This window comes from Pseudopodoces humilis, chromosome 1 (genome assembly GCF_049639895.1).
Source record: "Pseudopodoces humilis isolate 2021_Gansu_Grassland_sample_001 chromosome 1, ASM4963989v1, whole genome shotgun sequence".
In the NCBI taxonomy this organism is placed as follows: domain Eukaryota; kingdom Metazoa; phylum Chordata; class Aves; order Passeriformes; family Paridae; genus Pseudopodoces; species Pseudopodoces humilis.
In genome coordinates this window covers 110,056,277-110,079,853 of record NC_142200.1, presented here as the reverse complement: position 1 = coordinate 110,079,853, position 23,577 = coordinate 110,056,277, and the positions used below count along the sequence as shown (strand labels likewise).

General features: G+C 40.5%; 2 protein-coding genes across 3 annotated transcripts in view; one reads left to right on the top strand and one right to left on the bottom strand.

Annotated features, from left to right (window-relative positions):
* ANO10 (anoctamin 10) overlaps positions 1–5,485 on the top strand; it is a 120,906-nt gene extending 115,421 nt beyond the window's left edge. For both annotated transcript variants that reach the window (XM_014248416.2, XM_088055467.1), the window contains exon 13: positions 4,624–5,485. In XM_014248416.2, coding sequence (XP_014103891.1) covers positions 4,624–4,659 — 36 coding nt within the window. In that variant the 3' untranslated portion in view covers positions 4,660–5,485. The remainder of the gene's footprint in view (positions 1–4,623) is intronic.
* A 4,152-nt stretch (positions 5,486–9,637) lies between these two features.
* SNRK (SNF related kinase) overlaps positions 9,638–23,577 on the bottom strand; it is a 39,871-nt gene continuing 25,931 nt past the window's right edge. Inside the window, exons 4-7 of the mRNA XM_005518984.3 lie at positions 22,231–22,372; positions 19,141–19,353; positions 17,964–18,098; positions 9,638–13,461 (exon numbers count right to left, since the gene is read on the bottom strand). Coding sequence (XP_005519041.1) covers positions 12,243–13,461; positions 17,964–18,098; positions 19,141–19,353; positions 22,231–22,372 — 1,709 coding nt within the window. The 3' untranslated portion in view covers positions 9,638–12,242. The remainder of the gene's footprint in view (positions 13,462–17,963; positions 18,099–19,140; positions 19,354–22,230; positions 22,373–23,577) is intronic.

The following is a 23,577-nucleotide window of genomic DNA, read 5'->3' as shown; positions in this document are numbered from 1 at the left end:
GTATAGGGACTTGTTATTACTGCTGTCAAGAAGCATCAGTTACCACCTCCAGCTAAGGAAACAAACAGGTTCCTGGAAAAATGATCAGAGTCAGAAATGCAGCTTAAAAGTAACCCCAAACCTGGAGTCCTTAAGCACTGTTCCCTGCAGAGTGTTCAGTGTCATAGACAAAATCCTTGAGGGAAGATTTGTGATTCTAGGTATGAAGTTACCATAGCCTTACACTATTATAATCAGTGAGAACAAATTTCCATTAAATAAGCTTTTAAACCTTTACACAGAATAAAATACCACATGTGGAAGAGGCTTACTGGGTTTTGAAGTGGGTGTTAATTTGCCTCTTCTGTAACTGGTTGGTACTTACAGATTAAGCTGATACAGTTCTTGAGACAGCTCAAGAGCCAAGAAACTACTATTGTTGTGATTGGACACCATTACAAAAGAAGAATTTAATATATATATATATGTCATGTTTTCATATTATAATTGATGCTAGAAAGTGGGAAAGATACTGCGTACCACTGCTCTTTCTAACTGCTTATGAGCTATTCCACATGGTGTATACAGGAAAACCAGAAGATGGGGTTGCTGATAAAAAACATCTGCCTTAATGTATTCTTGTATTTAGTATAAACTATTTACATGTCTGTTCTTCCTATGTCCAAACTTATGTGTACATTGAGTATACTTGTGGAAAAACATCAAACCAGTGAGTCAATAGATCCTGGTTTCTTTGGTTTTCATTTTTATATGCTTTCTATTTTTTAAATTGTTTTCCTCAAGTTGTGGTTGAATTGTCAGTTGGCATAAGCAACACACAGTGGTAAAATTAAGTGTAGTTAGAGGCTGGCTTACCAGGGCTGAGCATAACTGGAAAATAACAGTGTTGTAAGCGTTTGACCCAGAGCTCAGCAAGGGCAGTAAATCAACATTAAACCAGCAAAGGCTGTTAGCGCCTGTTAAATGTTGACTGTCCCACAGAAACCATAAAGGAAAGGTGAAAATGTTTGATTAGGTTATGAGTGTGTGCAAAACCAGCACTGGGACAGCAGGAATGCTGGGTTCCCTCTGCCGTCCTCTGGTGCAGAAAGAAGGTCACAGATGGATTGGCAAGGTGGGGGTGTGAGAGGCAGCTCCCACCTCTCAGCTCAGGGGCAGAAGGAAGTCTCGTGCTGGGACACACAGAGTCCTGGCCCAAAGCAGCCCTGCTGTGCAGAGCGAGGGGCAAAGCATCTCCTCAGCCCTGGGCACAAGATGGGGGGAAGACAAGGTGGGTCACAGTCCTCCCCGTGCCATCCAGAAACATCCTGCATTTCCAGCAAGGCTGTGGCTCGAGCCAAGCCCTGGTGCTGCTGTGTATTCCTGTTATTTCATGTTCAAAGCTATTTAATTTAGTATTTTGGTATTGTTGGCAGCACTAAATCTCATGCTTAGGCCTCCATAGCCCCTCTGACTGGAGAACTGCCACAGCCATACCCTGTTCACTAAAGTTGATGTTTTTGGTTGTGAGCAAGCCCACAAAGGAAGTAGCCTGATTTCCGTGCTTGGTATGCAGCTCTGTTTGTGGTGTGAAACTATCTGTTCCATTTTAATAAAGTCCTTTGAGAAAAATTAATGTTGAAATGTAGGCAAATCTAAGTAACTGTCTGTAAACCATATTGAAGGGGTTTTGCTATTTCTCCTGGACATACTGTCTAATTATATTACATATGCTTTACAAGGAAATTCAAACTTAATTAAATGGAAATAGCAAATCTATTGAATTACAGCAGATAAATATTTTAGAGAATTTCCTAATAGTAGAATTTTAGAATAAACAACACTGTAGCCCCACTAAAATGAATACTAGTTTAAACACATTTCACTCATGTATTGCATACATAGGCTGCTGTTGCTAAGGGTGCTGCATAAACCAGAGCATTAAGTATAAACCTTTCATTAGTAACTCTCAGCTGATAATAAATGAAGAATGGTTTCTTGAGCCAACTCTTTTCTGAGCTGTGCCTCTGATTAGTTCACAGAGGCTCTTAATGCCCCTGAAATGAGCAGGTTTTGTCATTATGTATCTAGTAGGTTTAAGTAGATCAGGACATTTTTAATACCTCTTTTCCATATTTTTAAAATACTTCTTAGTGCTTGCAAAGAAATGTCTTTTTGAGGGAAGAGTAGTTAACTCAGCCCCACAGGTTTCCCAGTGAACATGTTGGGGCTGTCAGGGGGAAAGTGATCTTAAAAGGTACCTCATCAGTTCCCTTTCTCAGCAATAAAAATTTAAAAAATACACTTCCTTTCCCCTATGTTGTGTTTGGGAAATATTTTCCCATTGAACTGGAACATTTACTTTCACAGTAAATAAAGAAAGAAAATTTAAAAATTCTTCAGCCTGAACTTGGCAAAGAACTTCTCTGTTTAAAGGTGCCACCACATGTTGCTTGCCCAACAGATAGCTCTTGGGGGAGCCTGCTGCTGCCAGGTACTGCCAAATACATTTTGGTATTAGAAACTATAAAGAAGAAATTAAATACACAGCTCTTGGGGTTCTCACGTGGCTGATGATTCATTTCCTGAAATATGTGTATGACTGCATTTGGACTGATTTTGCCCAGGCCTTATGTGCCATGGCAGCATGTGAAGCTATTTTAAGAGGTTTTTCTACTCACTGGCCTGCTCAAGAAGCTGGGATATTTGTTTGTTCATATCATGTATTTTAAATATGATAGCATAAGATTGCCAGCACAAGACAATCCTAGTTTAAGATTAGCTCAGTTAAAATTAGAAGGGCCTTCAAAAATAAATGAGAGTGGTCCAGCTTGTACAGAGTTTTTGGACAGATTACATTTAGTCATCATTAGCACTCATGTGCTTGGTTTTTTTCCAGACTTTGGCAAGCCCTGCAGAGATCAGAGAATAAAAATACCTATCCAGTCTTCTGCATTCCTCATCAATCCCCGTATAATTACACCAGCATTCAGAATTTAAGAAAACCATTCCAAAATAAAAATTAGGTTTGTATTTGATGAATCAGGAACTGAATGAAGGTGCTGTCTTCTGTGTCTGTTTTTGCAATAGGAGAAAAAGTCACTTTAATTAAAGATGCTGTAGTTTTATTCAGACATTTATTTAAATAAGTGAATCAGGATGTAGAAGAGGAATCTATCTGTATTCCAGCCTTTAGCTGTGGCTTTTTTCCCTGCACGGTTGCTATGGAGAAGCATATAAATATTTGTATCACAAACTAATTTTACTTCACTTGTAGATGGCATGGAAATACAGATAAAAATGGTAAAGAAAAGTTGTTGTAGGTGTGTTTTAGCATGCAGAGTAGTGTTTTGGAATAGGTTCAGGCTCAGACTACCAGCAAAGAAAAGGTAGAAGGTGCTGTGTTGAAGCATCTGACAACTTTATATCCCATGTTGAGTAATGATAGTGTACACTTTATTTGCAGTTTTGTCTTTTCCAATTCTGTTGCAACATTATTAGATGCTTCTTTTTCTAGTAGCTCATATGTCATGGGCCATTTCTATGAGATCAAATACAAACGTGAAAGAAGCAACTTCAGCTCAGTAGCACATGTCTGTCCTCCACTGGGGGAATGATATAGAGCCCACACAGCAAGTTGAAAGCTGCATAAATTGTTTCTTCATATGATCATTCTTATTTCTTCATGTCCTTTTCATTTCCTTGTCTGCCAAATTGCCTCCAAGGAGGCAGTGATGCTGGGCATGAGTGAATTCCAGCAGTGCTGTGCATCTCCTTGCCTCTGCTCCTCAGCCTGTCCTTTGGACTGGTCCCACTTGTCTCCTTCCTGTGACTATTGTCTCTGTCCTTCTTCTTCGGGGACTTCAGTCACTCTGATCATTTTTTGGTACATCATGGTGGTTCCAGCCTTCCAGACATTGCCGGGCCTCTGGCTGACAGCTGCCAGGTGATGTGTGAGAGATGCCTTCGGCACAGTTTAAACTCTTTCTTGTTGCCTCTGTAAATTCTGTGTTATGAAACATTCTCTTTAACAAGGAGCTTCACAGAGTGGCTCTGTTTTTTTAACTCAGCAGATATTTTCATCATCTGGGATTGTTATCCTGGTTTCACGTGGAGATCTCTCTGGACATCCTAGGATAATGACAACAAAACTGGTTATCAACAGCATTGGAAATAACACCTATTACCATAGCAGCCTGCTGCCTCCGTATATCACAGGATGTTTTTATTCAATTCAACAACAACAACAAAATTAAATACTGAATAACAGTTAACAGATTGTTGCAATGGGAAGTGGGGGTAGCAGTTTGTCAGTTCATTGACCTTTTGAGATCAGCTTAAAAGCCTAAATATTTAAGGCTAAATGACTTTCATCACAAAAATTATTAACTTACAAATTGCATTCCCATTTGATGAGTGTTTGGGTGGGAAAAAGTAATGCTTCTATTAAAATAGTGTATTTTGTAAAAATCAGGCACGACAGACTGGTGTTTTTTGTTTTTAAATGCTCAAGCTCTTTTTTTGGTGTGGTTTTATTACTCAGTTGGATTCTGAAGTGTCCTGCACTGGGCTCTAGCTGGTTTGTGCTATTCCTCCTGCTGCCGCTGTACTCAGAGTCTCTCTCGCTTCTTCTCTCCCTGGCAGCAAATGAAGCTGGCAGCAGAGTCCCTGAAGGAGTAAACACGGAGGAATGAGGATGACTAAGGCGGTCACATGTGAGGCGGAACCAGGGTTTGTGGTCGTGTGTGGCGCTCAGAGTGCACCCTCCACCATCTACTGAGTAGGTGGCACCTGCTTATATGAAACTTGGTAAATAATCTTTGCCTGACACTGTAAAAAACTGTATTTTCTCCTGCTCTCTTCGTTTCTCATATGCAATTGCTTGTGAAGGTAACACCAAATAAAGCACTCCAGCTTATGCCAGGTCTGGATAAAATCTGCCAGACTCCCTGTGCTTTGAGTGATTGAAAACAGATCCTGTGAGGAAGCATCCAGAAGCTAACTAGAATTTTCAGCTGCAGCTTTCTAAAGAGGAAAAGAAAAAGCAGACTGTTCTTTAATTTACTCTCCCTTATGGTTATTGCCCCTTTTGTTCCTCCATTACAACAGCTAATCAGTCCTCTATTATTTCAAAGATTTGCTTATTAGCTGCTGCTTGTCCACAGCAAATTAATTTAAGTATGTTATACATTTCATAGGGAACAATAATGGATTTCATTATTTGATCTGAGAAATAGTTGAACATAAATATTTATAGAATATGTATTATATACTCCTGTTTGCTAGTTCTCTAAACAGGTCCCAGGTAAAATCTTTTAAAAAGCTAGGTAAAAAAATTTAGTAGGAAACAGATTGCTGATCAGTGACTTATGAAGCATATTTATTTTCTAATTTACATTGGATGTTGGTATCACTCTCCTGGATTCTGAACTGTAGCATTGTATGAATGGATCTTCTGGTTAGATGAACAGTAACAGATCAATTAAACTTGATACTTGATACACCAGTACTTGTGTTTGTAGTGAATATCTGATTTGGTTTTCCTTGCATTTCATAAAAAGGTAGCTGTCCTAAAGTTCCATTGTTTTCTGACAGTAATAGGACTGAAATCTAGAGTGTTTGCTCCTGTGACCTTGAGACAGTTTATTTTTGGCTGCTGTGATGTTCAGTTTTGGTAGATGTAACTGTGTGTGGTACTTGCTGAAATTTTGTTCACAAAAATCTGCTGCTGCCATAATTAAGGTGTTTGCTTACTTTGCACATTTCAGATTTCTGCCACAGGGCCCCCACAGCAGAGTAATATAACTAAGCTAAAATAATATATTTTGTCTGGAACTAAAACTTAGGATTTCTCAGGCTCTGCAGGTGTGACCCAGTAAGAAATGACTGTTCCCCTGGGAAGAGGAGCAAACCTGTGCTATGGCTACTCTGTTCTTGCCTCTCCCACTGTTAGTCCCCCACACTGCTGCCATTTCAGGGGTATCTCATGGGCTGCTGCTTTCATAGCCTGTTCCTGGGCTGTGGCTGCACAAGCTCTGCCCTGAGGATCTCTGAGAGAAGCATGTCACCCTTCCTGTAGTGCTGCAGAGATCCCAAAACCAAACGTTTTTTTAGGAGGGGACCTAAATGTTCTCCATGAAAACTCCCCATCTTCGCAGTCTCCTGCCCACTTTGAGCTGAAGTAGCTCATGGTTCTTCAACTTTTAACTGCCTGGTCAGTGTTTGTGAGTGAGCAGTTCCAGAGAAGAAACATCCATGGGATGGCTTCATATTGAGTATGTTCTTGTGGCCTTGTAGCCATTTTGGAGGGATTCTGCTGGTCTGCTAACTGATGATTGTCTGGGAGCATGAAGGTGGTGTGTTTTGCTGATGGCAGCTGTATCAGGTGTCTGGAATAACTTTCTAAAATGGGTTAGAAAAGGAATCAAGCCGTGTGTCAACTGTGATCTTGTGAAACAAGTAAGTCACCTTCTGCAAAACTGATTTAATGGTTTTAATTCAAGGGGCCCGTTTCTTTTGTTTTCTGTGGATTAACAGGAAAATCTCTAGTGAGGTGTAAGTACCCAGTGACTTCAATCATGTTGGCTGTTGCCTTTGCCTTGGGCATATCCCTTCACTTCTGCTTAGTTTCCTTATCTCTAAACAGAGATAATACTGCTCTTGGTGATAATACTGATCCACCTGAAGTGAGGAGGAATTCTGACCTTCCATGGTATGAGTGAGAAGTATGGGACTGCTTTGTTTTACAGGGATTAACGTTTGTTCCACATACTGGGAGAACTCTTATTTTACCATCACACATGCTACATGGTCACGACAGAGACTGTTTCTGTCCTGAAACACACACTTTAACCTGCTGGGAAATGTTTCCCCATAGTGCCAAGTAGTATTTTGTCACTGAACTGAAATTTAGCTCCTATTCCTTTGTCCTGTCACTGGGGAAGGGTTCCTGTGTTTCATACTGTTTGGTACTAGGTTTTGTCTTTTGGGGTTTTTATACATTCATGGTGGCATCTATTTTCATTTCTAATTTGAGAGAAAAAACTGTTTCTGTCTGTGCTCCTGAATGTATTGTTTCCTTTCTGCTGTAGTGCACCCGTAAAAATTGTGGGATGCCAGGGATGAAACTCACTGACAAAATCAGTTGCCAGGTGAAAGTGTCAGAAAGAATAAGATATTTATCAGTAGCTGCCATTCACAAGGTATGGAATCTGAATGTCTGTTCCCAGGTCCATGGCAGGGTCCCTTACCAGGTGACAGAGCCTCACACCTCTAGACAGCCGTGGCTCTGGGCCCTTCAGGAGTGCAGACAGACAGACAGGGGTGTGTGGCAGTTCTGCCAGTGCCTGAGTCTAAGCAATAAAATAAGTTCATCTCTGGCCTCCAGCTTCGGGGAAAAACCAAGGATGAGGCTGGAGCATCCTGTTTGGGAAGATGACTATGTGGGAGTAGCCCGTATCTGTCTGTTAAGACTCGGATTTTACAAATCTCCTTAGCAGCAACAATAACAATCCAAGAAAGCTGTTTTTAAGAAGAGCACTCATAAATCACTTGCTGGTGATACAAAAGTTCTCTCATCAGGTACGTTGTGAGTACAGGTCTGATTGCGTGGCCCAGAGGGATGTGCTGACTCAAGATACCTACTGAGGAGAACAGGAGAGGAAAACACACATTACATGGGAAGGTTCCTCTGTAAGCAGGCAAGCAGTTATGGGTATTTTAGCCTACCCAGACCTGAGGGAATCAATCTTGAATCTCATTCAGAGAAATTTGAGTTTACTTCTTTTTTCATGTAAGCAAAGCCCCTGGGAACAATGCCTACTGCTGTGACGTGCCTTCTTCAGGAAAGCTCTGCCATGCCTCACCCAGGAGCCGGAGGGGCGAGTGCCAGGCCAGGGCCGACAGCAGGGCCTGGTGCCTCAGTGCCAGCGCTGGACACTGGTGCGCAGAGGGGCAGCTCTCTGCACTCCAGGGCTTGATACAAAGGACTGTGGTCATGGCCTCTGGCATCCTGAGGGCAACACTGGGCCTGCTCTAAGAGTTCCTCAGCCCTGGCTCCCAGTGCCTACAGGAGCCTGTCCCAGGCTGAGGGCATGTGGCACACAACTGCCCAGAGAGAAAACCAGATCCTGCCTCCCCTGCTCTGTATTTCTCAAGTAAGAGCAGTGAGAGGGAGGAAATAGGAAGATGTTACACAAGGGCTTGCTGAAATGAATTCCTGAGATCTGACATGACTTGTGAGAGCCTGAAGTCTGTGTTACCTCTCTGTGCTTCTCAGGCCCTATACCTGCATTTTTCTTACAAGATAATTCTTCCATCACATGGGAGAATAGAGCTAATCTCTTTCTTTATCCCTATGTAATAAGACTTTACTCTGTCTCTAACACAGGGTTCTTGACTTCCAGAAATTGATGTCATCTGTAATACAAGCAGATGGTCCAAATTGACTCATCTTACAATTACAATTTAAAACTAAAAAAATAAATAGCCAGAGCCTGTGGAGGGAGCAGGCTAACTGCAGGGACACTGCTGTGGAAAAGGGCAATTCAGCAGTCCCTCTAAACACTGTATGGATGTGACTTCAGTGGGGGACTCTGACTGGCTGCGTGCTGTCAGCAACTCAAGAACTGAGTCATTGCTACACCTTCCCAAGTACAGTCATGTCAAGGTACTGCTCAAACAGCTTTTACTGAAAGCAAGTCATCATTTGGAATTAATGACAAATCAGTTCTGATTCCTTCACACAAATTTAACCATAGAAAAGGCTCATGGGGTAGCTGGGTTCTCTCTGATGTTGGGGGAACTTTCCAGCTTGCCCCTATTCCCTGTTTATTGCCAGCCAGCTGCATTGGGATTTCCCTTTATTTGCTAATAAAAAAAATCCTTAAAAAAAATCTGACATGAAAAATACCTGACCTGCACCTACCTACCAGCTACTGAGACGTTACTGCTTGGCCTTGCACTACAAGATGTGTTAATGCCTTTTCCATTTGGGCCATAGTCTCAGCCCTATAAATTCCTTGGCCACTCTTTTCCTGCTATCACCTCCACCCTGTTTTGCAGTGCCCCAGCCTAAAGCAGTGGTCACTTAAAAGCCTTGTATTCACACAACCTGTTCCATGCCCTTCATCCCTGTGTCCATACCTGCCCCGGCTGGTTACAATTTGTGCTCCGGGAGCAGTTAAATCACTGCAGCAGTGCAGGTTGTGCTGCTGAGCTGCTCCAACCACAGGCCAGCAACAGACACCTCTGGGGTGCCTGAAGATGCCAAAGCCAGCCCGCTCCCAGGCAGCCCCGGGCACCTCACTGCAGCACGTGCTGGTGGGGCTAAGTGGGCTGGCACTGTGCTCTCCCCTGTTTTTACTATTACCCACTTCACATTATAATGAACAATGGTCTGAGGTTCTGCCTGAGGAACAGCTCCCTCAGCCTTGAGACAGACTCAGCATATAACTGTGACGACTGTTAAGCCCAAACGAAGGCATCTGATCACTGCAAGAGAATAACTGAATGTCCATCCACACACAAAGCTGGGCTCTTGCAAGGCAAGGCCCCTCGCTCTCCCCAGGTGCTGCAGCGCAGGGACTGGCCTGGAGCCTGTGCCGCCCTCTCACAGCAAACGCCAGGAGACACAAACCCCATCCATGCAAGTCATTGGCTATGCATCAATCAGGATATCACTTTTATTAACTGGATTTTCCATTTCTGTCGCACACCATGAATGTTTGTACAATGAAAAAGCCAAACATTGCCAGAAGCAATAAGATCAGTTGATATTTCTGTACCCTCTTAACACACATGGATTCTTTCTTGGTGAGAAATTTTTTATACTTCTGTTCATTAATTCTGCTTATTTAGACTGCTACTCTTAAAATTCTGTGTCAAGATTGTCACATCTTAAATACAGATTAAGTTGCTAGAGGTACATTATTTTTTATATATTTTTATATACACACATACAGAAAAATACAAGACTAACTGTTTTTCCACAATATTTACTTTATACACTACTGTAACTATATGCAACTCTTAAAGACACGTTAAGGGGTACAAGAAACTGTTTACTTGCTCTAAATAGTTTGGTCCAATATTATCTTAATGTAGTGGTTATTCTCGCCCTTCCTTTTACGTGACGACATAACACGACGTACACCACATGCACAGTCATTCACCTATCAACAGAGGGAGAGAGGACAGCACTCAGACTAACACATCTGTACACATCTGTACACCCAGAGGTCCAACCAGCCACACACAACTATAAGGCTATAATACAACTATGCAGCATAAATGGTCAACACTGCTGTTCTAAAGTGAGCACCATATATACAGTCGTATATAAAAACATTGGAAACAAAATACACCCGGGGTTAGTTAAAAGGTGCCATTCCAAGGCTGTACATATCAGGAAAGAGTATTTACAATACTTGGAAAAAAGCTGCAACAAATAAAAGTTTATTGCCAATGCCCTTTATAAACTTGTCTCCTACGTGGATGTTACGCTCACTGTCTGTGAACCACACATCTCATTTCTGGCCCTTGGTAAGATCCCTGCTCAAAAATTTCAAGCAATTGTGTTCTATGGCTTCACCCACACATCTATGCTTGTAGCTTTTAACTAAACTGCAACTAGAGATTAAAACTTAAAGAAGCGGAACACTTCTCCTTTGCCTTGTTCCGGAAGCAGAACCCCCGGCTGAGCTCGCCAGGAAGGACACCCCATGCACTTCAGACTCTCTGAAGCCTTGCAGGAATCACAAGAGCTGTTGTGAGCTGTGACCATCCTGGCCCAGCCATTCTTTGGTGCTCTGCCCCCTCCACAGCAGACACAAAGCGCTGTATTCACCACTCTCAAAGTGTTACAAGATGCTCAACAGTGTCAGACTCCTCCAGGACACCCAGGTCTGCCCAGGGCGCTGCTACATAGTACCCCCAGTTTCACTAGCATTGCTTAGAAGACCCAGTGCACAGCATGAAAAAATACAACATTCTTGCCCTTCCCAAAACTAGGAATCTGCAATATATTTTATTCTAGATAATAAAATTCCACAAAGTTAATTCATCTGGTCAAAAGTATCCTTTTGTACAGAAATACTCTAAATCAAGACCTTGCCATGGCAACAGGAAACCTGACAGGAAGGCTCAGAGCTGTGAAAGCAACACTTTCCTACAGGCTATTTTAAATGGACTTTATGAACAAGTGTATTACTGAGGGAAAATAAGTGGTGTACATGTGGGGAACAGCAGTATTTTAAGTCCTAAAAAGAGTAATAATAACAAAACTGTAAATGACAATAATTTCAATGTGAATCCAATTACCTAAAGATTTTCCATCCCTTATTGCCTTCTGGAATCTCAGGGAGGGGAGGGGAGAACAGCAGAGAGGGTTTACAAGGTAGAAACCTAAAATACTAGGTGTCATGATATACTACTAACAAAAGTAATTCATACAAATATTTTATTTTCAGTTAGCATGTAAAAACTCAGAAGTAGACTTAATAATTTACCTTTGTTATATTAAAAAAGATTGTCTGCTTGTAATATTAACATAATTCTATGGGAGAAAGCTGCCTTACAAATCTACTTGCTTTTTTTTTTTTTTTTTTAAAGAAAACTGCCTCTAGCAAAAACAAGATCTTTTCGGTTTGATTTTTGAGCCACAACTTCATCCATATCATAGCTTAAGACAAATAGGTGTGGGTTTAAAATCATATTTCAAGATCACTAATTTTCAGTGCATCTTTGCTTTGTACAAGCCTTGGAACATCTGAAAGCTCCCTGAAGAGTTTTCAGCATCAAAACATTATTGCTTTGGTTCTGTTTCAGACATATAGAAGTATGCCACATATCACATATTTTAGTTTTCACAGAAGGTCAGAACAAGAATTAACATTTCATAAGCAAACAAAAGCTTCTCTTTCTAGTTTAAGTGCAGAACATGAAACTTCTAAGTGCTTCATTTACATTAGGATCCAGATCTTTATTTTAATCCAGATCTTCCATAGTAAAATTATAAATGTAAAAATTACACAATAAAATATTCTGTTGTGTTTAAAAAGAAAAACATATCTGCTAGCAGCATGCAAAGACCATGCATTGTCATACCATCAAGCAAATACAAAATTAAAGTATAATAAATAACTGCTTGAAGCCCACTTAAAAATCTTAAGACAACAAAAGGGGGTCCGTGACAAGGTGTTCACAGCTCTGACCAGGAAGAATGACGCTGTCAAGCAGATCGAGCTGTTCGAGTCAGGTCACTGTCAAATGACGTGACAACAACTGGTTTGACTGGAGGTACACAGCAGCCCCTCCTTTGGGTTCCGCTGAATATTCACAGATATCTTTTCACAGAGAGGTAGTTGTAGCACATTGTTTTTCAAGTTCCTGTTCTTTAGCCGTTCCAATTCATTTGTTGTGTCTGACATTTGGTCAGAAAAAAATTTTAGGCTGCCCAGTGATGAAGCCTGGTTTGCACTTCCGCTGGAGCTTATACACATTTTCCACGTTGATTTCTCCTGTACTTTCACACTGGAAAAGGAGAGATTGTTTTGAGGATCAATAATGTATTTCGTGCTGCCATGAATCTGTGAACCTAGGCAAAGGCTCATGAGCTTCAGGCTTTCAACCAGTTCCCCTGCACTTCTGGATGACAGCTGCATCGAGTTTCCAGATCCAGCGCATCTCCGAGTGGAACCCGAGGTGGTGTTGGTGTTCCCACCGGAGCTACCAGAGGGACTCCCCCCACCTTTGCTGTTATCACCTGGGCTCGTTTTGTCCACCCCTCCGTTTCCATTGCTTGGTTTGCTTTGTCCACCACCGTCTCCCTGGCTGCCAGGTGGTCCTTCACTACTATCCCTTCTGTGCCAGGAGTAAGTAAACCCGCTGTCCTTGTCCAGACGCCTCCTACTTTCCGAGTCGTCATCACTGGTTTCGGAGCTGCTGCAGCTGGAGCCCCGTCCCTGGCTTTTCCTCCGGTGGTAGCGTTTGTGCACGGTGCTGGGCGAGGCAATGTTCATCTTTAACCTGCTGAGCTTTGGGGGCAAGTTCTCGTCCATGTCAAACTCATCATCTGACTCGCCCTCCTCAAAGATCTGGTTGAGGACCGGTGCACTCTTTCTCGAAGTAAGACGATTTGTAACCGAAGGCTTACGACGCAGAACAACTTGAGTAGAAAGAGAAATAGGTTTTTTATCTTCCTCATCCTCCTCTTCATCTTCTTCTACTCTGAACAAGCACTTCCGGCCACTTGTAGTGGGTTTTAAGCTCACCGATGGAACTGTGGAAAGTGCTGGCCCAGCCAGTTCAGGGATCTCTTCCTTCTTTGCCGAATCCCCCAGGGCTTTGCTCCGGTGCCCGTTGAGAACGTTCTCAGCCGTGCGAGCCGGTGAGGACTGAGGAACAGTGGCGTGGGACAGAGGGGTTGCTGTAAGGTCATCCTCCAGATCCTGGGGGACATCAATTTTTGTTGGCCACGACTGCCTGCATAAAAAATTATAGATAAACAGGAAGTTAACATCATTTCAAGGAAGCATTTCAGAACTTAGAAGGAAGTGTAAGATCTGCACTAGAGAAGAACAAGTACTGACACACAAATTGGGCTCCTGAGTGGCATGTCTGTAAACAACACTACTGAGTGACTGAGCACAAGGAAGAGTTCTCAGAGAACATGCATTCCTTTAGAAATGCTGCTATTTGAAAGGAACACCATCTATACAAGAACACAGTTTAGAAATGATGTTGGTTACTGCCAAATCAAAATTTAGGATTTTATTGCTCTCAGAAAATGAATGAAGCAATAAAAAAACTTGAAATAATTGTGTCTCAAAAAAATAATGTGAGATTGGTACAGAACCACCTAGAGGAAGGTACAAACCTATTCAAGCACAACTTAAGTAAGACAGTATTGCAAACAACTTTTAATCTGAAGCTTCTGGGGTTTGTCCCCAATATTCTTCATATAAAAATTAGGTTAGAATTAAACATGAGTGAGACTGAAAAGGTGAGTCAGACAAAATGGTCTCTTATTCTCACCAAGCTCTATTCTACAAAGTTCCCTATAATTTTAAACTCACACAAATTGAGATCATACATTTATTTGTCCTTAGCCGAGAATCTGGAATAATACAACTGCATGAATTGAGAACTCAAGCTGTTTAAGAATATGAGACTTGAATAAACTGTAAATCCAAGCTGAAAAGGTATGACACTGTAATAGCATTAGCTCAAATCAAAATGAAAGTAACATGAGTGTGTACCAGATTTACAAACAGGCAGCTGATGTCTTATCTCTAGTATCTTAAGCTACTCCAATGATTTACATTCAGATCTTAACATATATTGTAATTTTCCAATAATGCACACAGAATAAATTAAGAACAAAGATTGTTAGCCTTTATTTTAAAAGCCTAATCCAAAAAACCAACATCTACAGACCAACACGTTAACATGGAACAATTCTTCGACTTCACTCAGCATAAGCCCCACATTTCTTGTCTTTCATTTTAAAAAGTTAGCTAATCTCTTAACTTTACAAAACAAAAATACTCTGGCTACTGCATGAAAAGCTGTGGTAGAGACCTCTGTTCATATATGGACAGCATATTACAAGACATTCCTAACCTATTTTGTGTGTACCAAAAGAAAGGCCTGCATGGCTTCCTAGCCCAGTTGAAGCAAGAGGAGGAGGACAGCAGAGAACATTTCACACCAAGTGTGACCCCAGGTATCTGCCTGACAGGCTGCATACAAAGACACAAGAATCACATCAGTTTCCTGCTCTCTGCCATGTCAGGAGGTCAAGCTGAAGGAAGAAGGAAGGCTCAGACACCTCTTTGCTGCGGTAGGACTGCACTTGCTGAAGGCTGCACAGAAAAGGACCCCAAAGTGTGAGAAGATACTGCTCTACACCAGGTTGTCTCCTGACAGCTCTCTCCCCAGTTGTATAAACTTTGAGGAGGAGGCTGTACTAAAGCCAGCCTTGCTGCAGACTTTGCTATGAAGCACCTGCATCGGTTTTGCTCAACCGACAGTACCAGAAACCCTCTAACCCAGGACCCTCTAAGAGTAGGGCCCACCTAAGCCTGTGTGGTGCATTTCCTGCATGGAAGATCCTGCCTGTGTCTCTGGGAGCTGCTGGTGGTCTCCACCAGCCTTTCTCCAGTGGGGAGCTCTACCTGGAGGGAGGCAACACAAGCAGCAGCTCTGAGCCAAGCTGCACAGACAAGAAGTGAAGCCTGGGCTGTGGTCTGCCTTGGTTTGACACTGGCACTCTCTCTTAGCCCCAGCTGTCTCCAGAAGTGCTGGGAAACACTGACCCAGTTTACTGATGACTTGCGCTCAGCTGTGTATTTTAAACACAAACAATTGCCTGTAATTAACAAATAGGACTTAAATACACTAGAAACAAAACTACAAACATGACAGAAAATGAAGATCTAAATCTTTCAGAAACTTGCCATGCTGAAAGAACAGACTGGTTTGTCAGCAAAAATAGGAAGAGTTCTGTAGTTGTCACAATAAAGAGCAAATATAGTATCTTACAGTACTGTAGTTGCCAGGCAATAAACCTCCTCACTACAATATGTTTATCTCTCATAGCAGCCCATGTTTGCCTCCTTTCCCTTCTGCCTCTCCTTTTATTCCCCATTTAGTGGGCCTGGGGGGAGAGAGGGACAGAAAAGAAGCTCCAGGTTGCAAATAAGTTGTTTTTTTGGAGTTGGTTTTTTTTTGCTGTTGTTGTTAATATTTTGAGGTCTCAAAAGTCAAAGTAATGCACTACTGTGTGTCTTTTCCTTAAAGTCATTCTATAGAAACACTTGGAATTTAGAACCATCATGGAGGCAAAGAACAGCTACTGGGACCATAAGAGCAAGGGTTCCCAAGTCTGTGCAGATGTGCTTGTTATGAACATTCATACTCATAGGGCAGGCTACAGCTACTCCAACTTTACAAATTCATATAAAAATTTAGATTAATTTAACTTTTTGTTCCAGTTTCTTATATAACTAGAGCTGCTCTTTATTGAAAGAGTGACACTGAGGGAAAAAAAACTCCAAACAATTCAAAAGCCAACTTTACAGTTTTAGAATTTCCATTTGAAGGTGAACTCCAGATCTTCCTCTAGAGTAATTTGTTTTATAAGTAATACTTAGTATTAGGCACATTTGATGGGATTTCTTTTTTCAAAGAAGCTGGCATAAAAATGAGGGGATGGTCCAGCATGAGAGAACTGCTGAGTCAAACAGTATCACCCTTGAAGAGAGGTGAGCTCTCTAACACCAAGCTCCAGGCCATTTAGTTTCTGTAGGCCACCCTTAGATGCCTGCAAAAGGAACTCTTCTGAGCTACTTGCAACCACCTAAGATAAAATCTCCAACATCAGTGACCACTGAGTGATCATTAGGTGTACAAAGTGCGGGGTGCAGTCTCACCGGGGGATGACCAAGATACTGAGAACACTGTAACATTCATGGAGCATCAACTCATAATTCAGGGAGACAGAATGGTATTCAGAAGAGATGTCTCTAAAATCTCAAGCCTAAATCCAAGGTGACAGCCAATGGAGACTTTAGCCCATTTTCCCAAGTGTGTGTCCTTAATTTATAACGTCTCCTTTTTTTTTTTTAAACATTTAACTTGAGGTAGCAGTACCTTACTTTTATCCATTAGGCCAAGGAAACTAGACTGTGCACCAGAAGGACATCCCAGCATTTATTCCTATTAAATGATTTCACATATGACATTGCACAAAAGTTGCACGAAGAAACTCTTGGAATGAACAAGTTATTTTGTCTTTTTCTCTAAATCATGCAGATGAACAACACTGAAGGTGTTGCTGGAGTTAGTTTAGCAATGCTAAACATCAGCACAAACATTTAGTATTCTTTTCTCATTAATAAATTATCTACTAATAATTGTCATTATTGCTAGTAACAGTTGCCAATATTTTACCTAAATAGGAAACTTTAGGGAAGACTGGAGGTTACAGGATGAAAGTTAATGGAAATGCTTCAGTACCTCCTCTATCTTCACTGGAACAATTGTCAAGATGGGCCATATTTTATTCAATATCAGCAGATCTCTAGTGATAGTTTAACACTTAACTCAGGAAAGAAAAAGCACAATGTTTAAGAAAAATAATTGCTCAAAACTTGAATCCTCCAATATCAATGTGCAAGTGGAAATTATACTTTTTGCCTTTTGGGTTGGATGCTTTGGTTGGTTGGTTTGTTTTTGGTTGGGTGGGTGTTTTAAAGCATATTCTGCTGTAACTGAACATGTGGGATGCTCTGGTAACTGCCTGCAGAGCAAATGAACTAGCTGAACATACCCCAGTATAAACTACATGCCAGAAGCCAAATTTCCCCCTTTTAGTTTTACTGTGTCCCAAGCTGAAGCTTGGAAAATCTCAGGGAACCTTACTTATAAGGTTTTTTAATTTCATGGTTTTGTTTCACAAAAACAATCTACTGCAGTATCTTTAAGTGACTGATTGAAATGGTAAATTCAACAATTTTTCTTTGACAACAAACACGGCCAACTGACATGAAAACATAACCTACAGATCACATTTAGAGTTACTTCTCATTTATAACTAATTCCATATCAGCAGGTTTATGGATTATGCAACTAATTTTTCTCCAGGGATATTACACAACACAATTTGTATGAGGAGCTGAAGGTCAATGAACAAGCCCTTTTCTAGGAGGTGTGAAAACTTGCCTCTTCAAAGGTACACACTTCAAATTGCCTTGTCATTTCCTGAGAAGGGTAGGAATTGAAAATATGTGCAATTGATTTCTGAAAAGTTTGAGGTGTCTGCAGCACTTTGAAGACCTTGAAAATTTGCAATGAGTAAGTATTTTACTGTTTTCAAGAAAGCAGTACTTGAGAAATTTAATATTCTCATTAAGACAATATAAAAAACAAACAAACAAAAAAACCCAAACCTCTCCAAGCCATTTAGATTCCTCAATTCTCACCTGAACTGAGCTTTGATGTTGCTGGGGCTTGCAGATCTGGTCTGAATTTCCTTCTCTTGTTTTTCTCGCAGGATCCTTTCAGCTAGTAAGAAGTAAGTAGCAGTGATGTGATTGTATTTGTTAGTCTCCAATGCCCTGAGGAAAGTACAAAACATGAAATAACCCATCCATCAGTGGTTTCTAAGAATTGGACATGCATCTTGTAGCTTGCTGTGCTTCCCATAGCAGGAAGTGTCTGAAAGCAGCACTTCCCATTTCTGATCTTTTGACGAGCATACCTTAATTTTATTAAAAATGAAGAGCCAACAAGTCAAGCAATTTCAGCTATAGTTGGAAGGAGACATCCTTAGAATATTATCCAACAAAAGTAAGAAATTATTTTTTATTTTACATTGTTTAAATGTGAACTTCTTTTTATTAATGTTCAGCACCAATGATGGGCTCTCCCACTGGCACATGCAGCCACAAAGTACCAATATTTGGTTATGCAACAAGTGGAAGAAAACTTTCATTATTTTAGGGCTGTCACATTGAGTTTATAGCAAAAGTAAGTTCATAAGCCAGTAAGCGTCACTCAGACACTGTATCAGAAAGGCTGCCCCTGTTACACAGCTAAGAGCTGAAGAAGACTGCTGCTTTCCCTTCCCCATGAACAGTTTTTTACAGCTGAACTCATAAAAAAAGGAAAAAATGTTTAAGACCGTTTTCAATTTGGGGAATATTTTTGAAATTTGGCCGTTTTAATCTATTAGAAGAATCTACGTAGCTTTCTAGCAAGCTCCCTCAATGACAGTGATTATTATGCATTACATAAAGGGAAAAATATTTGAAATTAACAAAGATTCAGGTACACTGGAAATTTGCTAAGGGAAAAATGCTAGAATTTATCACTTTCAAATACGCATGAGAGATGAAGAACAAGCATGGATTCCAAAGCATTTAAGTTTACTCAGGATGGCTACTGCAGGAATCAAAACACTCTTCCAACACATTTTCTTCATGTTTTTCCCAAATTTGGGTACACTTAAGTACTTCTGATCCTACAATAGCCTATGACAGTGCAAGACTGTAGTACTTTGCCTGATATTTAAACACTGAAGTATACAGGTTCTTATGATGTTGAATCAAAAACGAGGGATGCACAGAACAAACTGCATCTAGAACGCTGCTGACTTACTCCACTATGGTATCTCTGTCTGCGATGTCCCCAAGAACCATGCGCTGTATGATACTGTTGTGCTCCTCCTCAGACAGATTTTTGTACGATACAAGAGGAATATTGTACTTGGTTGCAGGAGATGGGTCAACTCCTTGGAGCCATGCATGGTTCTCAATCTCTTCCAAAGATGCCCTTCGCTTCGGGTCTCTCTGCAACATCCGTGTAATTAGACTGTGAATAAAAAATAAATCTAAACAAAAATGCACACGTGTTTAAAAAAACAGCTGCTGTAAAAAGCAACATTAGGAAGACATTTTGTGCTGTCAGGTCACAGAGATCTTCATAAGTCTCACAGTAAACAATGTGATGGGAAACAGTTTAGTCTCAAAGACATTACAAATACTGCTAAACTGAAATAATTTATTAAAACTATAGATATGAACACTGCAGTGTTCCTTTACTGTACTTAGATAATTCATCTGATTTTTCTCATTTCTTCAATTTTAGTAGGTTTTATAGGGCAACTGTAGGTCACAGGTGGCCTATCAGCTAGTCTGTAAAGCAAGATAAATGTGTTTTTTTATTATTGCTGCTGTCAACAAGTATGTGGAATGGCAAGAGAAACAGAAATATTTTATTCTGAAGTAACTAGCAGACATTTGAGTCTTCAATATCCTTAAAAATACTTTGATTTGTTCTACCCACATAGAAAAAAACCTAAACAGACCAATACACTCTCTGGGACAATGTAGTGACAGATCTATTAATGAGTTGATACTGAGATTTTACAAATGCTGGAAAGAAAGTGCATGAAGAATTCCCCAAGTAAACAGAGAAAAAGACTTCGTTAGCAGAGCATATCTCTGTTCACTTACTATACGTGGAAAATTCTTGGGGAAAGTATTTTTGCCTTTGTTCAACAAATATGGATATATGGTCTTGTTGCCAAGGTTACAAAGAAACTGTATTGCTCCATGTTCTCCAGCTCTCATATACTGCTTTTTCTTCCACTAAATATACTATACCATGCAACTTCTGACTACAAGGCCACAAACAAAGCACAAAGGTAATCACAACTTTTTATGGGGTTTTTTGTTTGGGTTTTTTGTTTGTTTTTTTCTGTGTGAGATGATGTATTGATTTTAAAGTGGAGTTTAATCCAACCTTCTTTAAAAATTCTATTATAAAAAAAAAGTCACATTTATTTTTATTAGCTGTGGTCTCTGCCCTTACCAAGAGGAAAAGTGGGGTGAGACATGGGAGCCTTGAGTTTCTTTGCTTTTGTTAATATTATGACAGAAAGAGAACAAACTCCATATCTAATTTGACTTTTCCTTAAACTACACCTGTAGTCAAACGGCACAAATGCAGCACATGTGCCTCCTGCTTGAAGCTTGTTTATGCATCTCAAACCACGAATGCTTTCACTCCAAGAAGGAAGTTTAAACATTCCCAGACCTTTTCCCTAAGAAAACCTAACCTATAGAGGTCCTGGGTAACGAGCTGTACATTTTTCATGTTTTGTATAGAGAAAGCAGATCTGGACATGTAAGCAAATCAATGTTAGCAAGTATATTAAGCAAAAGGCTGCAGAAGAGAAGTTTCCTGGCCTCACACAGCATGCAGCATCTCAAGAGATGGATTTGATACAATTCACTGATAAGAGGTCCCTCTTAAACCTCTACCTGTATTGTACTTTAAACCTCTTCCTGTATGTGAAGCTCTTCAAGCTCAGAGCAGCTTTTCCATGTTACTGGAGTGTGCTAAACACTAATGACAAGACAAGAACACCAGCTATGGCACAGAATGATAGAATCATTAAAGTTGGAAAAGACTACTGAGAGCATCAGGTCCAACCACTAAAATAGCACCACCATGCTCACCACTGTACTACTTCTCTAAGTGCCACATCTACATTGGCTTTGAATCATCACCTCCAGGCATAGTGATTCTACCACTTCCCTGGGCAGCCTGTCCTGAGGCTTGACAAGAAATTTTTCCTAATATCCAATCTTAACCTTGAGGTCACTTCCTCATCCTATTGCTTGTTACCTAGGAGAAGAGACCGACCCCACCTGGCTACAACCTCTTTTCAGGTGGTTGTAGAGAACAGTAAGGTGTCCCCTGAACCTCCTCTTCTCCAGGCTAAACAACCCCAGCTGCTCCCCAGCTTCACTGCCCTTCTCTGGACACAATCCATCGCCTCCATGTCTTTCCTGAGAGCTCAAAAACTGAACACAGAGTTCAGGATGTGCCTACACCAGTGCTGAGCACAGGGGATCACTGTCCTGGTTCTGCTGGTCACACTGCTGCTGATGCAGGCTAGGATGCTGCCCACCATATTATGGATTAGACTCCTTGACTGCACAGATGACAGGAAAAGAAAGGAATGGTCATCATGACCACATCTGTAACAAACTTCATTCTTTGGCAAATAACAGAATTCTAGATGCTGTTCTAGTTTTTTTTGACTGAACCAAATGCATTTTTCAAGCATTTATAAAAGCATATGGTTCTCTGTATTGAAAATTAAAAGATATTCCACTGCAAATTCAAGAACCCAGAAAAGTATTTTAAAATTGTCTAAATGATGCAACTGGGATGTGTTTTTATAGGCCCGAAGGTCATTAACCAATAGAGAAACATGGGAAATACTGGAACAGATCAATAAAAAAGCTCCAATGAACACTGCAGAAAAACACATCAAAAGGAATTGTGACTCCTAAGTGGATATGGTATTTCCAGACCAAATATTTTCTCCTTCGGTAACCCAAGATGTTAATTTGGATTTGCAATTTCAGTAGGAGAAGAGCAAAACTTGCTGTGTGACAGGTTTTGGTAATTCGTTGTTTGGACAGAAATTGATAAGCAATTGTGACAGAATAATCACAACACCACCTGGTAATTTGTCCAGCAAAAGAGTTGGCCAAAGGCAATCAGTACTGAGTAACTTCTTCAGTTCTTTATAAAATGCATGACAACTGAGAGACATAAAAGGAAGGCTATCAAGGAATATTCTACACATTGATAATATAGTATGGGAAACCCCCAAAAGTAATGAAAATTCACTTCTGTGAATGCTTCCAAGTTGCTTAGTACTCTACTTACTCTTTACATTCTTTGGACACATGAGGTGGCACTGTGTATTTGCAGTCCATTATCATAGTCAGAGTTTCACTGTCATTTGCTTCTTGGAATGGTGGTTGTCCACAGACCAACATGAAGAGGATGACCCCCAAACTCCATATATCTGTAAATATAAAGTGCACATTTAGAAAAATCAAACTGTTTAGGATACAGACGTAATTACCATCCAACCCATGAAATATACTTAAAATGCATATTGGGATGATTATTGCACTCTTCATTATGAGCATTATTTATGGAAATTGCAATTCCACTGAAGTACAAAATACAGTAGTTCCACTGCTTGACAGCTTTTACAGTTTTTGAAGGGGAAAAAAAGCCCAGAATTCATTACTTCAAGGATGCATAATGTTTGAGATGCATTAACACTTTTGACAGCAGTGTTAGGTAAAGCTGAAAATAATCTGGTCACTTAGAAGGCATGAATTCATTACCCTTTGACAACAGGTAGGCCAGGTTATTCAAGAGATTTGAATTCCAAGCACATTCCTTTCTGAAGGGCTTGCATAAATAAACTGTTCTATTGTTTACATGTTACTCTGAATCACACAATCACATGGTTAGAAGAGACCTTTAAGATCATTGAGTCCAACCCATGCCCTAACACCTCAACTGAACCATGGCACCAAGTGCCACATCCAATCTTTTTTTAAACACATCCATGGTGACTCCACCACTCCCCCAGGCAGACAATTCCAGTACTTTATCACTCCATAAAAAACCTTTTTTCCTAACATCCAACCTAAATTTCCCTTGGCGCAGCTTAGGACTCTCCTTTCATTCTGTCAGCTGCTGCCTGGATAAAGAGACCAACCCCCACCTACTCCATGATGTAAGAAATTACAAAGAAAGTCCCTTTTTTCAGTAAGACTGATTTTGCTATGTTTTTCCTTCAGCGGTGTTCTGTTGCTTTAAAATTTGGCACTTCCAACAGTAATTAAATTAGTTTATGTAAAACCAGCTTCTTATACAATGATACTATGAAGTGTGGACAAGTGGGTTTTGGGTGCTAGTTGGTTGTTTTTTTTAAATATACAAACATAACAATTAACAGTGATTTCTACTACACTCTGGGAGTCTTCTTCTTTCCTTCTAATTCCTGCTTGTGTAAAATAAACATTTAACAACTCTCTTGTTCCCCAGTGGAATGGCATACCAAAAGATGAAAAAGAAGCACTTTGGGGCTTCTGTAGTTGGTTTCTACTTAGTGTAATAGTATTTAGTTCAAATTTTTATTAAGAGCCTGCCTAAAAGAAAATATTTCATGAGTGTCACTGCATTTAATAAAGGAAGCATAAATATTAAGAA